We start from the raw sequence: 16,628 nt of genomic DNA on the forward strand, positions 1-16,628 counted from the left end.
GCCTAAGTCAAACATGCCCATCCTTAGACATCCTATCCGGCTCATGGCTAGCCCGGTCATGCGAGCTGATGTAAAGGTCAGACCACCCTTGTCATCATTGTTCTTCTAGGTACGGGCCACACCGTGGCCACCACGTAAGCTGGCCAAATAAATATATCGGCCACCCCGGAAAGCCAACCCTGCCCCACCAAGCACCTGTACCCAAATGGTGAGTGAGGGCTCACCACATAACCCCCGTCTCCCAGGGAGGGACAGTGGTGTCAAAAGCACTCGGGGACTCTGCCGTCAGATGACTCCACCAACACCAGATTCGTAGTGCCTCTTTGTAGCGCCTACTAACGCACGTTGCCGGAGATGGGGATGAACCGTATTGCTTTATCCGGGGGACCCCGTTTTCCGTATCACGGACAGTAGCCCCCGGCCTTGCCTGCTGGCAGTGATTCCGAGGAGACACACCATATGGGTGGGCCGAAAACCCTTTAACGGGTCATCGTCAAACCGTGGGCAGAGAAACCGGGTCGTCACCCTCGACCAAGACGTTGCCTTGTCCCAAAGCGGAATTATGAGGCTCAGTCCCATCGGCCAATCACGCAAGCAATGAGAGGTGAGCCTGACCATTAAACGTGAGGCCGTCGCTCCCGCCTTCCCGCCTATAAAGAGCGAGGCTCCATGCTCTCCGACCGTAGCCGAAGCCTCTTCCGCCCGCGAGGTCACTTCAAAAAGGAGGAAGAGCCCATAACACAAATTCTAGTAGGGGATCACAATTATGGTTGTTCAAATCCTAGTTGTAATCCATGTTGAAATCTAGTACGAAAACCTTCCATTGTTGAGGTGGAGAAGCAAGAGGTCTTGCAGCCAATGATAAACAGGTCTCATAGGAGATTTTTTTTAAGCTACATGTATGGGATTCTGAGCATGCGCATCGCTTTGGCAGCCTTCAAATGCATATGAAGCGCCCTCCATAATTTTTACGAAGGCTGCCAATATGAAGACTCTGCTAGAGTTGTTCTTAGCATGTGCATGCATCGTACGTTCACGACAGCCACAGATGAACTAATAGTGGTTCTAATAATACATGTGCCGACGTATGCAACCAATAGTGGTTCTAATAATACATGTGCCGACGTATGCGGTCGTTAATTCTACTTGTTAGGCTGTGTTCGGCAATCCTCTGCTCCTTCATAGGGGAGTGAAGCACGCGGAAGCACCCTGTTGGCCACTCCTCAAAATTATACTGTATGCTGCTCCGCTCAGCAGGGGAGTTATGGAGCGGAGGGATTCCAAACGCAGCCTTAATATGGCGCCCCCCTCCAACTTGAGGTGTGGATATTTTGAATTGGTGATTGCAAGATGATTGAACTGATTAGGCCTTGTACAATGGGAGGTGCTTAGAGAAATAAACCAGGCTTTTCTTAAGCACCGGTGCTTCAGAAAAATCCGATTTATTTTTCTAAGCTTACATGGCTATTTCTTGCTGATCCACTCCCTCCCTTCTTTTACAGGGCGTGTATAGCGTATCTCCTGGCTTCACAGCTCTACAACTCCAAGCTTGTTTTATCTAACCATTTCTCCTCGCTTTTTTTGTGCGGTTTCCTGATTGCCTTTTTTTTTATCTCTTAGGTCCACCATAAAGATTTTTTTTATCTCGCTAGTAGCACGAATCCATGTGTATTGCTCTGTTCTGATTGTAGGATGTTGCTATCATACCACACAAAGCAACTGATAAAAAAATAGACTGTTGGCACCAGAAGTGCTCAAAGGCGTTGCAGTGGCTCCCCCGGTTGCATTGTCTCCTCCCCCGGACGGAAGGGCAAAGTAAATGTTGATGCTAGCTCCGTAGCAAAGATGAGGTGGTGCAAAACTGTAGAGGCGAAGTGTTGCTAGTAGCGGCTGTTCCGGGTGGTACGAGTCAAAGTGGCTGAGCGCTTGGCATGCGTTGAAGGGACAAAAGACTGCCTTCTGAACGTGCTGGCATGCATTGCATCCTGGAGCCGAACTGTTCCAATGTCGCCCGCTCGTTGATCCAATGCAGTGAGATTAGGTCATAGATCGCCAGTACCGAGAAGTCTGGAGGCCATCTTCACGCTTCAGAGATGTTCGCTTCCAACACGTCCAAAGGGGGGGCTCATGGGTTAGCTAAATCAGAAATATGTCGTGCGAATAGGTCGATTTTGATCTTGTATGCACCTCCCCTGATTTTTCAGCTCCTTTTGAAGGATTGTAAGCATATTCCAACCAATTAATGTGAGCCCTTTGATTCGAAAAAGAAAAAAGCTCAAAGCTAATACCTAACCTTTGACTCACAACGCCCAATTATTAGACTTTGGATCACAATCATGGAAACGACGCCTCCCATTTCTAGTCTAGCTCCATCATGTGCTATTTTTTACTTAAAACCCCACCACGAATTCAGCTCAGGACGAATGGACCATCAGTACTATGTTAGGAGAGCATCAAATCATTATCATGTATATATAATTAGCACAAATACAGGCTTGGTATAATTATGTCAGCACAGATTTGTTTTTCGAACTTGGCACAAATTTGTTTTTAGTAGACTGCATAATTGTGAAGTGAAGTTCTTACTACAAAACTGTATATATACACACTTATTAAAGAAACAATAATTCAACCATTTGAGTTATATATCATCCCGCTCTTTGAAAAACCGAATCTCTGTGCAAACAAGGACAATGGTGGACAGATACACCTAAATCCAATAAATACTTCAGATATGCAAGCCATGGAGTAAAAATAATACAATAAGTAGGCCAAATAAATAAGCCAAGGATAGGAAGTCTTTCATATGTGAATGAAGGTAAAATATTGCTATCTTTATTTCACCTTTTTGTTTCACAAAATACACCAAAGACTATTGAAGAAAACCAAGAATGAAAACTACATACGTACAAAATTGCCTACAATTATAGACAGGTTTGGATGTGTGAGTGCTCACGAGGTTTCTGCAATCAAAGAATAGAATATAGTTAGACATGGCATTTTACATTGTGTGTAGTAGCATTTGTGCAGTAAAATACTGAATATATCTGAATATTGGAATGTTGCAAAAAAATCATGAGTGGATTGCATTTTATTCACATGTGAACTTGTCAACTATAGTATGATCTAAATACTTTCCCTAAAACTACTCACAATGCCATGATCAAAACCAATGAAACCATCGAAAAGAGCATATATCTAAAAATGGAAAACATAACACAGTGAGATGATCAAAAACAATAATGGAGTAAAACCAACACTTAAGGCACAGTTCAGAACAGAAATCTATGGTGAGGATTAAACATGAAATTATTATTTACAGATAAATATGTGTGAAACCAATTATTTAGCAGTAGAAACTTACCCTTCATCCTTCTGGTGTCTATAGTTGTTTCTGCTATTGATCTGCGGGAGACATCTGCCAAAGATATAGGTGTTAGTGGGGGCGAGGAAACTTCGCTGCTCTCTCTGCTATGCCTAGACTCCAACAACTTATTCACAGTAATAATAGGTGTTCTTTGGCTGTTTGAAGGTATAGAATAGCTGCGAGTCATGGCAGCAGGTGGCCGTGGAAGCGGTGATGCTGTATTTGACGGTGGGGAGGCACGGGTTGGTACGTTAGGAATTTGCCGCCTTGATACCAAAGGACCAGAATATCCAACCAAACCAGGCCGGAGAGTGTCTAAAGGTGCAGGAGGCCTAGGCAGCTCATGAAGCTCACTAATTCTGGGGGATGTTGTTGGCAGTGAAGTTATCCTAGGGACTTTTGGAGCCACAGATGGAAGAGAACCTGGTCCGTGTGATTTTGTTGACATAACACGAGGAGGATAATTTACTGATGCTCTGTGACCAGCAGCTGAAAACAAGGGTTTGCTTAACCCTGCTTTACTAGGAATTGGGCCAGAAAAAGATTCCCTCTTCATTTTCTTGGAATCTGAAGTGGAGTAGGAATAAACTAATGGTGATGATCTCCTCTCAGTACTTGATGGCATCTTAACAGGCCCGCTATACAAGGAGCTCGGCATATAATCTTTCACGAGCGGAGAGGAATGCCACAAATTTGCTGCCACATGTGAACTCTCTGGTTTATCTGAATGAGGTGATCTGTTGGTGCCTGCTGAAGTGCAGATTTTATCATCAGCTGGTGTCGGGAGTTTGTAGGAATAATTTGTTCTACTTGACTGTAGTGGGCTCGAGAACATTGGAGAATTCAACTTGCGAAGCCTCACAGATGGATCAAGCACATTATCAGCAAAAATTGGTGCTGATTGAGTACCAAACTCAGGCTTCACTCGAGGAGCTGCAAAATCAGTCTCTATTTGTTTGGCATGTTCCTGTAAGTGAACAAACGGCAATTAAAAGAACTTCAGGACACACTCAAAATGCTGCACCGTCAGACTTAAATAACGAGAGCGGGAGTATAAAAATAGTAAAAAAAAAACAAGGGCTGGAACAAGTGAAGGAAGCAAGGACCATACACAAATCCCAATCTGATTATCACACTGTTATTTAAACCTTATATAGAAAGGAAGTTCAGATTAGTGTGCTTCATCAAGTGATATTTTACGGAGTGTTAATAGTTCCCGGTATAGGCACACACCACTGACAAAAGAAAAATGACGGCAATCTGTAGGCTAGAATGGATGATGACAGTTTGCTTCAAGCAGGTGATCTATATAGAAAATTGTGAAGAGTCTATATCAGAAATATTTATCACCAGTAAAAACTGAACGTCACTTCAACCAAAATATCAATGCCCCAAAACTCTCATATCCAAAAGAAGGGAAAAAGAACTGATACAGCAGTTAACTTGATATGGAAACAGGTCCACTTCAGGTTAACCTAGACTACCATGTGGCAGCACATACCATGGCTACACGTTTCCTTAAGAGAATGCTTGTAACCAGCTTGTAACTCGTTGACCATGGGAATGGCAAGGGTAGCATGATTAGAAGTTCAAGGATTACCTGCTCATGTTCCTTCAGAGGTTTCGTGGGACTTGCCATATTAGACTGATCCAACTACAGACAAAACAAATGATGTTTAGAACTTAAAGGATAATAAAGAAAGGAGATAAGACAGGTATTTTAATATTCTTTAGTTAAAACATGGGAATGGAAAGTCTGGGTGAGCACTGTGATGCATCTGCCCAGGAATGGAATTGAGCTGTGCTGCCGTATAGATTCGGGGTCACCAAGCCCAGGTATGTGGGATGACACATAAAAGGAGCACAAGAACGTTAGCTAGAAAGGACAGAGCAGATCGGAAGTATCGTGTTCCTCTCATTTGGTTCCTCTGCTCCGTATCTCTGATTCTGCTCTCCCGCAAATTCACCTCAGTTATCCCCAATTTACTACCAAATATCAATGCAATTTGTAACCAGCTTTGGTGGACCATAACAGCAAAGTTTTTCAAAGTAAAATAGATAACTCGTTGATATTTAGCGCGAAAGTAATGTTTAATTTGCTGAAAGTTGCCAGGAGAAAAGAAAAATCAACCAAAACACGAGCCTAGGGCTGTAGTAACACAAAACTACAACCCTGGTATTTTTAACTGATACTCTAGACTCAAGGGGAAGGGGAGCCTTGGCGCAGTGGTAAAGCTGCTGCCTTGTGACCATGAGGTCATGGGTTCAAGTCCTGGAAACAGCCTCTTACAGAAATGTAGGGAAAGGCTGCGTACTATAGACACAAAGTGGTCGGACCCTTCCCTGGACCCTGCGCAAGCGGGAGCTACATGCACCAGGTTGCCCTTTTTTTACTCTAGACTCAAGGGGCAAGCAGTAAGAAAAAACCATAATCATCTCAATTAGTCTGTTAAAGCGAACTCTAATAGACTAATAGACAGGGCGGCATGGCATTGACTACGGCAGTTGTTCGGCACATTTTCGGCTTCAGCCGGTAGGTGAGCTCATCTCACCGAGCTCTTCTGAGAAAAATTCATACTTTTCAGAAAAGATCTGAAAAAGATAGTAATTCAATCCAGTTTCCTGAGCATTCTAGAAAAAATTCAGCATATTTTGCCCAGCTATAAATTCGAAAAAATACCCAAAAATCTGAAGAAAAAAATCACCACAAAAATACCAAAAAACTGAAAAAAAAACCCTAGTAATTCAATCTACGTTCTCTGAGTGTTCTGGCAAATTTTGAGCACATTTGACCAACCATTTGGAAGTTTGGACATATTTTGTAACTTCCGGCAAAAATAGAACCAGCTCAGCTTCGGTTCGGCTCGAGCCGAGCTCAACTAATGGCTCAAGCCAAAAGTGAGCCAAGCCAGTGCCTTAGTCTGTCACATGTGGGTGCCGCCTGCCAGTTTTCTCTTCAGCTAACTAATCAAGAGTTCAACATGATTATGAGTTCTTTGTAGTTATTACTTACCCCCAGAGTCTGGAGTATCAGTTCGAAACCCCTAGAGTTATAGTTCTGCGTTATTAGCCCCTAGAGTTGTGTCTTCCAGCAATTTACTCTTTCTAATTAGAAGAAACAATCCATGAGCACAATACAGTGAGGCCAACCCTCAACCGCAAGCAAACTGAGGCCTAGCAACACTCCATTCTAGAATATAAAAACAAGTTTTCATATTCATTGCACTGCACTCATGAATGCCACCAGAGACCAGAGTCCAGGCAGCATATGCTGAATTGGCTTACGAATGAGTACCAACTTATTTGGGCTTCAGTCCTATCCTCGCCTAAAATGTTTAACGTGGTGTTATTATATTTGGAACCTCAACTAATATATGTTTCTACTGTGCACTTTAAACTCTCATGTGGAAACCCCAGCACTATCATACTTTGAGCATACATACAGGCCACCACCACTACTGCTCTAGAGCGATACACGTCTAACCATACAGTTACCAGCCTATTCTTAGATCCAGTTTTTCAAAAGTTCTGGGATGGTAGTTCTTTGGCTCATTTGGCCATGGTAACCAAAAATGGTCTAGAAAACAGGAATTAGGGAAAGCCAAGAACTGACTTTCGGATTAAAATTAGCATCAACAGGAAGCACTCTGAAAACCAATTAACTTCACAACAGTTACCGGTTAAAATTTAACAAAACGAAATGAATATCAGAAGCATAGTTTCTCCTGATGTTTGTTTGTTACCATTAGATGCAATCCTCATGAACCTTTTTTTTCTTAAAAGATCAAGTGGCAGGCCCATCTAATTCCTCCTAAGTATTCTTTTATTATGTGGGGAAGATTACAGAAGAACACAGGCTATACCAGTAAAAATTCACATTGCTGCGGCATGCAATTCACATGTTGCGACAGAAGTTCAGCAGGCTAGGGAGCTGAGCAGAGGCAGGAGTTGGTCCTTGAGGCGGCTCAGAGCTGGAGCCCATAGATTACAAAAGACATAGTTGTAATCAGCAAGCAGAAGTCCTAGTTGGTTTCTTAGTCTAAACAGGCATGCCACTTTAAAACATGGGCACTGTATGAAGAGAGACGACTGTAATCTTTTGTTCTGAAGCAATACGAATTTTGCTCCTCATCCCTCTTCTCCCCTCCCACCCCATTATCCAATTGTATGCTGCTCTCCAGCATCACAGAATCAAAACCTCATGTTAGGAAGCTGGCCAAGGGGAGTGCCACGACTACTAACTGACACTGAAGAAACCTAAACTGACTAGACTATGCGGTCACAAAAAACTTGAGTATTGACCAGCACAGATAAATCTTCGCGAAGTGCTCATATTAGGAGATACTGGATACTGATATAACACTAAGGGGTACAAAGTGAGACTCGATGAAGTCTTTAGTAGATGAGTCAAATAACGATTGAATGGACGAGTTGGGAAAAGGTTAGCTTACATCCATTGAACTTCTGGAAGCAGGAAAGTTTATCCCGTAGTCAAAACTCAACTCACTGCCCTCACTATGATTGTCCTGGTAAGAGCTGTAATCATCATTATCAGTGTCATCATCTAGTCCACTGAAGTGATAATCAATGTGCTGCTTCTCAGCAACTGCTTTTACATGAGGTTCTAGAGCCTCTAGATACTTCAACCCTTTCCTGAAAAAACTCAACTGAAAGTTCAAACAATTATGAGATGGTTATAGTGTATACCACCGTATGAGCCATATTAAATTATTAATAGTTCCTGTGAAGAAGAGTTAAAGTACCTGAGCAGCATGATGGCGAGCAGCCTGTGTTAAAATACTCAAGAATTGACCTTGCTTCAATGATTTCAAGCGAAATATGAATAATGTTGCATCTTCTTGGTACTCGAGATAGGACGCTTGCAATTGTTCTGGGGAGAATGTTTCAGTTTTGGGATGCCTTGATCGTCCTTTATCTTTGTAGGCTGACCGCATGGTTTCATATTCCTCTCTGAAGCCAAAAAAAAAACATTTTTTAGAACTTGGAGAGAGGAAAGGTAAATGTCATAAATTCAAGGTAAAGTTTGTACCTTTTCTGATCACAGTGGTCCTTCATGTCCTGCATCAGTAAGAATGAAAGAGACAGCGTGTCATGGTTTCACAAATTGAAGTATAAAAGGAATTCAATTAGTTAGTTAGTATTCAGAAATGATGAAATTACTGCACGAACACTAAATTGGAATGACATTACGAAATGTGAAGGTAGCAACTAATTGTATTAATTAAGTTGAGACAACCATAGTCAAAAAGATCAAACCTCTACAACTTGTAGCTCCTTGAGAAGAGACTCTGAAGGGTTTGTGATTGTATTTATGATATTTGTACGCTGAAAAAAATAACAATTACAGGACAGAGTATTACAGTACAACGAAGATGACAGTATGGCAACTCTAAGACTGTTTCAGTTCAATGTTACTAAGGTAGAAAGAAAATTTACATAGTTATCCACAAACTTTTGTAGTTCAAATTGAGCCTTTCCTAGCATCATCAGCACCCTGCCTGCAGGTAAAAGACCACATGAATAACGCAAGAGGACCAAATACTTCTATGACTAAGGAAGTAGATCTCCAAAACAAACAACACAAGAATTTCGCTCTCGATATTCACTGAAATCTGACTATCACCTTGTTCCATAAGGAAACGAATGGACAGATCTAGAATAATCACATGCATAGAAAAAGTAGCATCAGGGGTATTTGTTTTTCATGAAGGATCTGGTAATTTTGACGAAGAAAAAAAAAACAGTAACATGAAACATAACAGAGTTAGCTTTATTAATCAAGAAATGTCCTTTGCTGCAAAGACTGCTAAGAATAAATCCAGGAATGCAAGTTTCCAGATAATATGTGCTTATAAATTCAGATGACTCACCACTGTCATCATCATCGCAATCCAATGCAGTTTTCTCAAGTAAGCAAGTTCCCATTTCTTCCATAGCTTCTGCAAACTCTGTGTACATTTGATCACAATGAATTATGAAAGTACTACAATACGAGCACACACTCTCTATTAGACGTTACTTGGGCACCGTTGTCTCGTTAAAAATTACTACATCAAAGAAATGCTATAGCATACCATATACACTATTTGTTGTTGCAGCTGCAGCCGAAAGCAAGCTATCATAACAAGTTCTCATTTCCTCCATCTCCTGCAAAATAAGAACCTCACATAAGTTGGGTTACAAAAACGTATTTTCATCAGATTGATAATCTTTGCAGCTGTCAGTGACAGGTGAACTGTGAGCATTAACAAATAGCAGGAAAAACCATTCTGACAGGAATTTGGCAGTCTGGATCCATTAGATCACGTTGTACAAAAGCTAAGGTTTGGCCCACCTAGATATTTGAAGTTTTGATCCTACAAGGGCAATAGCAAATAGTACATCGTCAACAGCTTTGAGATTCACTGCTTGCTAGTAACATGCCCCATCTGCAAGTCACAAATGGCAGTGGTAGCCTTCTAGCGAAACGAACCAGTATGCAAAAGCAAACCATACTACATTTAACATTGGCATGCTTAAATCTTCTCCTTCATTATCGCCGCGTGCAAAAGCGTCAACTTTTTATTCTTATCCCAAAACATCAAAAGGAAAAGCTAAATGAAATAAAAGACTTCTTACAGATTAATCAGAGCACTGCACTCATCCACGGTACTGCTCTACAAATGTAGCCATGACTAAAATCCCGTAGTCCCTTTCAAGCATCTATCAACACCTCAATCACTTTCATCTAAGTTGGACTGACTACATTGCTGTTGAAATGGAAGATGCCGGTATGACTCAGCAATCAGTACTCCCTAAATATAAAAGATTTTCTGATATTAATCTTGAACATATATAAAATCAGCAGCAAGCACTAACATATTTCGATATATAACAATCATCAGCCAAGTTTATCGCATATAAAAAATTATTCCACTAATGACTTTGAATTGCTGACCCGAGACTCGTTCCAGATAGCACCTTTCTCCACTAAAAGTTTCCTGCCGTAGACTTTGACCAGCAGAGCCAAGCCACAAATATCAAACGCGTGTAACAGCCAGAATAACACATAAAACAATCAGCTCTCACAAATTTCACATATTATAGAAATATAAAAATATCGTTACAGCAGTCGCATAGAACTCTTGCTTTGTTCATCCTCACGCGTAGAAGAAGAAAGGCAGACGAAGAGAAAAAAAAAACGATCTCTCTATCCCTCGCTGGAGTTTGATTCCCTTCGATCTCACATAATCGCTACGAGCAAAAACAATTCACCGCAGCCAACAACAAGGACCGATATACACACAAAAACAAAATAGAAACAGCCCGGCAATACCGCTAACTTCTCGATCGGCCAAGCCCCTCGCGATCCAATTTAAGGACGTATTCCAAACCAGCAGCGCGTAATGATTCCAGGAAAAGAAATCGTAGTCAGAGTAGGGAGTCGGCGAAACCTGGGCGGCGTCGACGAGGTTGTCGAGCTTGGCGGGCGGCGGCCGTTGGTCCTTCTTCTCCTTGTGGTGGTGGGGGAGGGCGAGGCCCCGAAACTTGCGCAATGGCGATTTCATCGTCGAATCCAGAAACTATGGCCAATTCGTGCTCCGGCGATGATTCGAAGAGGGGAGAGGAGGGAGAAAGAGGAGGTTTGTTTCTTGTTTGACAGGATGGATTTCGGAAGACCAGAAATGGAGGAGGGAGAATACGATGTCTTCCTTTATGGAGATGCTACTGGTGTTTTGGGAACGGAAAATAATTGTAAACAATTCGGTCCATGTTTGACCTGACGCAGCCAGTTTGACCAGAAAAACGAGAATATCCCCTCGCTCAATAAATGGGAAGATGAGAACAAACTGTAAAACAATGGGCCACGCTAGGCCGATCACCGCGTGCCTCCGTTTGCCTTAATTCTTCTCCCAAAAATCACATTTATTTCAAAAAAAATCTTAGTAAATTTTGAAAAACATGAAAAAAAATTAGAAACTAACATTGGGCACTGGATCAATATGTTATCCCAAAAATAATATAAATTGTTGTCAAAAGTATGTGAAATTATAAAATATTGGTATGAAACAATAAAAAATTAGGACAATTACATTTGTGTCATTGATTGAAATCCACTACACAGATTTGCCCATAATTTCAAAGCATGCTTAAATTTGCCCCTCTGTCGTTAGTTTCCATTATAGAAATGCCCTTCTGCGCCGTTACCGTCCGGTCAAAGAGCTTTGACCATCTTGAAACACTAGCAAAAAAATAAAAAAAATCTAAATTTCTGTGAGATCAAATATACTTAGATGCGTGCAATTCTTCGTGCTATTTAGACATACCAGGAGCTTGTAGTAAAGGAAAACAATAAATCTGTACGTCTTTGAATAGTAAATTCAAAAACATATAAAATTTTTGGCATCCAAAATGCTCGGGTGCGCAAAGTGTGTGCAAAATTTTGTTATCAAATGACATGCGAGGAGGTCTAGCAAAAAGAAACGGAAATAGTGCATTTTTTAAAAGTTTTTCCTGAGGCAAGTTATTTTTCTCCACGAGCTCCTACAATGTTGAAACACAACAAATTTTGGCAAACATCTTGCGCACCACGCATCTTGGATGCCAAAAAAATCATATGTTTTTTAATTTTCTTGCTATTTTTTTGTATTTATTGTTCACATGCGTACATATTTACTGTTTTTCCTTTGCGAGCTCCTATAATATCCAAACAGCATGAAAATTTGCACGCACCTAGGTACCTTCGGTCCAATAAAATTTCAGGGTTTTTTTGAATTTTTTTTGCTATTTTTTCGTGATGGTCAAAGCTCTTTGACCGGACGGTAACGTCGCAGATGGGCATTTCTATAAGGGCTACTAAAGGCAGAGGGGAAAAATTGAGCATGCTTTGAAATTAGGGGCAAATCTAAGTAGTGGTGTGACGCCCCCGATTCAATCGTACACTAATCATGCACGCAAACGTGTACGATCAAGATCAGGAACTCACGGGAAGATATCACAACACAACTCTAAAAACATAAATAAGTCATACAAGCATCATATTACAAGCCAGGGGCCTCGAGGGCTCGAATACAAGTGCTCGATCATAGACGAGTCAGCGGAAGCAACAATATCTGAGTACAGACATAAGTTAAACAAGTTGCCATAAGATGGCTAGCACAAACTGGGATACAGATCGAAAGAGGCGCATGCCTCCTGCCTGGGATCCTCCTAACTACTCCTAGTCGTCGTCAGCGGCCTGCACGTAGTAGTAGGCACCTCCAGAGTAGTAGTCGTCGTCCACGGTGGCGTCTGGGTCCTGGGCTCCAACGTCTGGTTGCGGCATCCGAGAAGAAGAGGAAAACGAGGGAAAAGAGGGAGCAAAGCAACCGTGAGTACTCATTGTCGTGGTTCTAAGTCTGACAGTAGAATAGGGGTAGTATAACGGAGCATGATCTATCGAGATGCATATGGGTGACACGATGGTTTTAGCGAGTTCGGGCCTCTCACGGTGGAGATAACAATCCTACGTCTCGTGCTCCGGAGAGGCTTTGTTTTATCTGAGTATATATCCGGAGATTACAATGTGTGTGAGAGAGAGGAACGGATCCCCATGCCTGAGCTAAGTCCTGAGACTAATGGTGAAAAGAGAGAGCGGTGGAAGAAGAGAGCCCCCCAAGTCTAGTGATGGGGGGGTGGCTTATATAGAGTGCGCCACCTCCTCACCTCCTATGTTACAAAGTGGGGTATGAATGCTATAATGACAGCCCACTATTAAGCCTTCACTATTAGAAAGATGCCGACTGCTTTGCTGCCTGCTGGTCTTCGTATATCCGAGTGAGTCGTACGGTCGAGTGGTGAACTGTCATCCGAGTGGATGGTATGTTGCTTGGTCGAGTGGACAGTGTGTCTGTATGAAATTGACCTGGACCCACATGTTGTGTGGACCCCACGCTTCATGATATTTCGACCCTTCGTGGGCCTACCTGTTATGTATATCCCCAACATTAGCCCCCGAATCGATTGCGATTTTGCAGAACGAGTTGGTGTAAGACACAGTTTGGTCCGAGTGATTACAGAAATACTCGGTACATGTCGTCACGCTTTCAGACAACCAAGGTTTGAACAAAATCTCAATGGATTCCGGTACCATGCTTCCCGACTGATCGAGGTATGTGTCTGTGAGGAGCAACTTGGTGACATTCGTTCATCTCTCGTGAGAGGTTTAACTCGTGATCTGAGTATGGGTGTGTCATTAAATCTGTGCGACCAGATTGACACATGGACTATTCTCTTAGAGAGATGCCATTCTTATCCCGGAGGAACATCAATACGAGTCGGTTTTAGATCCACACTTGTGAGTTTCACACTTTGAGTCCTAGAAGAAGGCTCAAAACAGGTCCATGGAGGAGCGTTAAACTCGCCTTATAGAATATTTTTTTGGAGTGATTTGGAGCTGGGCCTGCATCGAGTAACCGATTACTCAGAATTTCTTCACGCCTGGAACGTGTCTTTTTTGTTGTTTGGCCGTCACTCGGGTTGGGCGGACCGTTCCGAGTGGATACCATTCCAGTGGGGGCACGCTGAGTGCACCCACTGGGTGTAGTTCCCGAGACTGCTGTCGACTGCGGGCAGTCGGCGGGAGTCTTAGAGCCTGTCTTTTTGTTGTTGTTTGGCCGTCACTCGGGTTGGGCGGACCGTTCCGAGTGGATACCATTCCAGTGGGGGCACGCTGAGTGCACCCACTGGGTGTAGTCCCCGAGACTGCTGTCGACTGCGGGCAGTCGGCGGGAGTCTTAGAGCCTGTCTTTTTGTTGTTGTTTGGCCGTCACTTGGGTTGGGCGGACCGTTCCGAGTGGATACCATTCCAGTGGGGGCACGCTGAGTGCACCCACTGGGTGTAGTCCCCGAGACTGCTGTCGACTGCGGGCAGTCGGCGGGAGTATGAGAGAACTAAAACTCTTCTTAGCTGGTACTGATCGAACTTGTTCTTCTCTGACTCGGAGGTTGAGTAATACTGAGGATGGGTTTGCATCGAGCAAAATGTTTCTTTCTGAGTCCTCTTCCAGTGGGGGCACGCTGAGTGCACCCACTGGGTGTAGTCCCCGAGCCTCTGTCGGACTAGATGAGTCTGGCAGAGGGTTTAAGTCTCTCGATAAACCTCCATGCAGTTGGCATGGCAAATATCTTTGTCTGGAATTGAATCAATCGGATGGATGCGTAACGAGGTGGTTGTACGAACGATGAGTAAGGTCGCCTGTACGATTCAGCGATGGCGCTTCATTTTTACCCTTTTGCACGAAAAGGGGTATTTATCCAAGTGGACGTGCTTCACTTATAGACCTTCGGCGAACCGAGCATGTATGGTCAGAAGAATATCTTGATGTGATCAACAGGTTGACCAAATGGGCGTAACCCCTGAGGGTGACATGGCCAACTGCCGCGCGTAGCCCCCGAGTGATGCTCGAAGGAGGTAAGCTTGCTACAGAGTGTGATATGAGGTTTGACCATATGAGCAACTTAGCCGTTCCCGTGCTGGGGGTGTAGAGGTAAAGACATGTCCAACTGATGGTGACACGCGGGGCGGCCGAGGGGCGAGGACGTGTATAACCGAGTGGCGACGCGCGGGGCGGCCGAGTGGTGAAGACGTGCAAAACCGAGTGGCGCCGCGCGGGGCGGGCGAGTGGTGAAGACGTGCAGAACCAAGTGGCGATGCGCGGGGCGGCCGAGTGGTGAAGACGCACACAACCGAGTGGAGACGCGCGGGGCGGACGAGTGATGAAGACGTGCGCAACCGAGTGGCGACGCGCGGGGCGGCCGAGTGGTGAAGACGCACACAACCGAGTGGAGACGCGCGGGGCGGACGAGTGATGAAGACGTGCGCAACCGAGTGGCGACGCGCGGGGCGGCCGAGTGGTGGACTAAGTGTCCAGCTGAGTGGCAAAAATGGTCCTTGAAGGAGTTAACCAGATGCTTTTGAAGCTGATGTAGCGACAAGGTCGGTGTAGTGTGGCTGTGGCGCAACAAGACCGGTGCGACAACTGAAGTTGAGTAGGAACGAAGATGGCACGTAGAGTGTCTGGGTGATTATGAAATTTGTCAAAGTGACGGATCGAATGTACTTGTTGAAGTGAAGGGTCTGATTGGTGATGAAGTACTCGACCACTTAGGAGAGTGTCATTCCAAATGAGATGCAGCCCTCGAGTGCGGCGTAGCCCCCGAGCATACTACAGGCTTCGACAACAGACATGTCGGAATATGAGAAATATAGTTTTGAATGGATGATTTGTAATTCATCAAGTCGGATTTGGGTAAAGATGAGGAGAAGCTTCCGAGTGATGCTCGGAAGAAGCAAACTCGCAAAAGAGTGAAGTGTGAAGTTTAATTATGAAAGGGACTTATCTGTCTCATGCCCGACGAGGTCTATATCATTGATACGATGAAGAGAATTCCATAGAGGGGTTGGCCGGACGTGTTTGAAATCAACAGGGCGACAAAGTCAGTGTTGTGGTGCGCTAGGACCAGTATGGAGACCGAGTCCGAGCAGCGATGAAGTTGGCGCGTAGGGCCGTCGAGTGATCGCGGTAACTTGTGTAAAAAATGGCACAAGTCAACACAATAATTTCTTGAGGAAATTTGATGTGTGCTGAAATGATTTGTGTGAATAACGCCCATAGACACCCGCTGGGAGTGCAAGGGGCTCGCTGGTTGACCAGCAAAAGTTTAAAAGAGCGAAGGATTCGTTCACACTTGTCGAAGTGAGAAATCCTACTGAACTTGTTGGAATACTGGCTAAAATAAAACGGAAGTGTAGTGTTTTGACTGAGTTGCAGCCCCGGAGGACCGATGCAAACTCGAAATGAAGAACGACACATGGTGTTCGTGAATGATATATGCGAAAAAAAGGAAGTTGTACCTCGGAGTCACATAACCAGTACTAAGCAAGTATGTGAAAATAAGCAGTCGAGCGTAGAGGTACACTCGGTGGTGTGGCCTCCGAGTGAAACTGATGTGTGAATTATGGAATACTCGGGAAGACGAAAATAACAGAATGTAAAATGACTTAGCTGTCTGAAGGCGCAGGGCGGTCGAGTGGTGATGAGGTGACCAACCGATTGGCGACGCGCGGGGCGGCCGAGTGCTGATGAGGTGATCAACCGATGGCGACGCGCGGGGCGGCCGAGTAGTTATGAGGTGACCAACCGATGGCGACGCGCGGGGCGGCCGAGTAGTTATGAGGTGACCAACCTGGGGCGACGCGCGGGGCGGCCGAGTGGTTATG

The 16,628-nt window shown here is 44.0% G+C and overlaps 1 protein-coding gene across 1 annotated transcript; it reads right to left on the reverse strand.

Annotated features, from left to right (window-relative positions):
* Positions 1 to 2,711: 2,711 nt before the first annotated feature.
* On the reverse strand, positions 2,712 to 11,100 carry LOC123045327 (uncharacterized protein At2g33490). The gene is made up of 11 exons (XM_044468325.1): positions 10,822 to 11,100; positions 9,463 to 9,535; positions 9,259 to 9,336; positions 8,825 to 8,886; positions 8,645 to 8,713; positions 8,418 to 8,446; positions 8,131 to 8,338; positions 7,819 to 8,034; positions 4,968 to 5,021; positions 3,365 to 4,334; positions 2,712 to 2,963 (listed from the first exon to the last, which is right to left on the reverse strand). Exons 1-11 carry the CDS (start codon positions 10,933 to 10,935, stop codon positions 2,953 to 2,955), a joined length of 1,884 nt encoding a protein of 627 aa, XP_044324260.1. The 5' UTR covers positions 10,936 to 11,100; the 3' UTR covers positions 2,712 to 2,952.
* Positions 11,101 to 16,628: the final 5,528 nt, after the last annotated feature.

The sequence above is a fragment of the Triticum aestivum genome, chromosome 2B (genome assembly GCF_018294505.1).
Source record: "Triticum aestivum cultivar Chinese Spring chromosome 2B, IWGSC CS RefSeq v2.1, whole genome shotgun sequence".
Classification (NCBI taxonomy): domain Eukaryota; kingdom Viridiplantae; phylum Streptophyta; class Magnoliopsida; order Poales; family Poaceae; genus Triticum; species Triticum aestivum.

What these genes read in the sequence shown, in the direction of transcription:
- LOC123045327 (XM_044468325.1), bottom strand. Translation starts at nt 10,935, where the DNA reads ATGAAATCGCCATTGCGCAAGTTTCGGGGCCTCGCCCTCCCCCACCAC. An exon ending in CTTCCAGAAGTTCAATGGAT is followed by an intron (nt 5,022 to 7,818) that starts GTAAGCTAACCT and finishes TTTTGTCTGTAG; the next exon opens with TTGGATCAGTCTAATATGGC. An exon ending in CTCTGAAGGAACATGAGCAG is followed by an intron (nt 4,335 to 4,967) that starts GTAATCCTTGAA and finishes GTTCACTTACAG; the next exon opens with GAACATGCCAAACAAATAGA.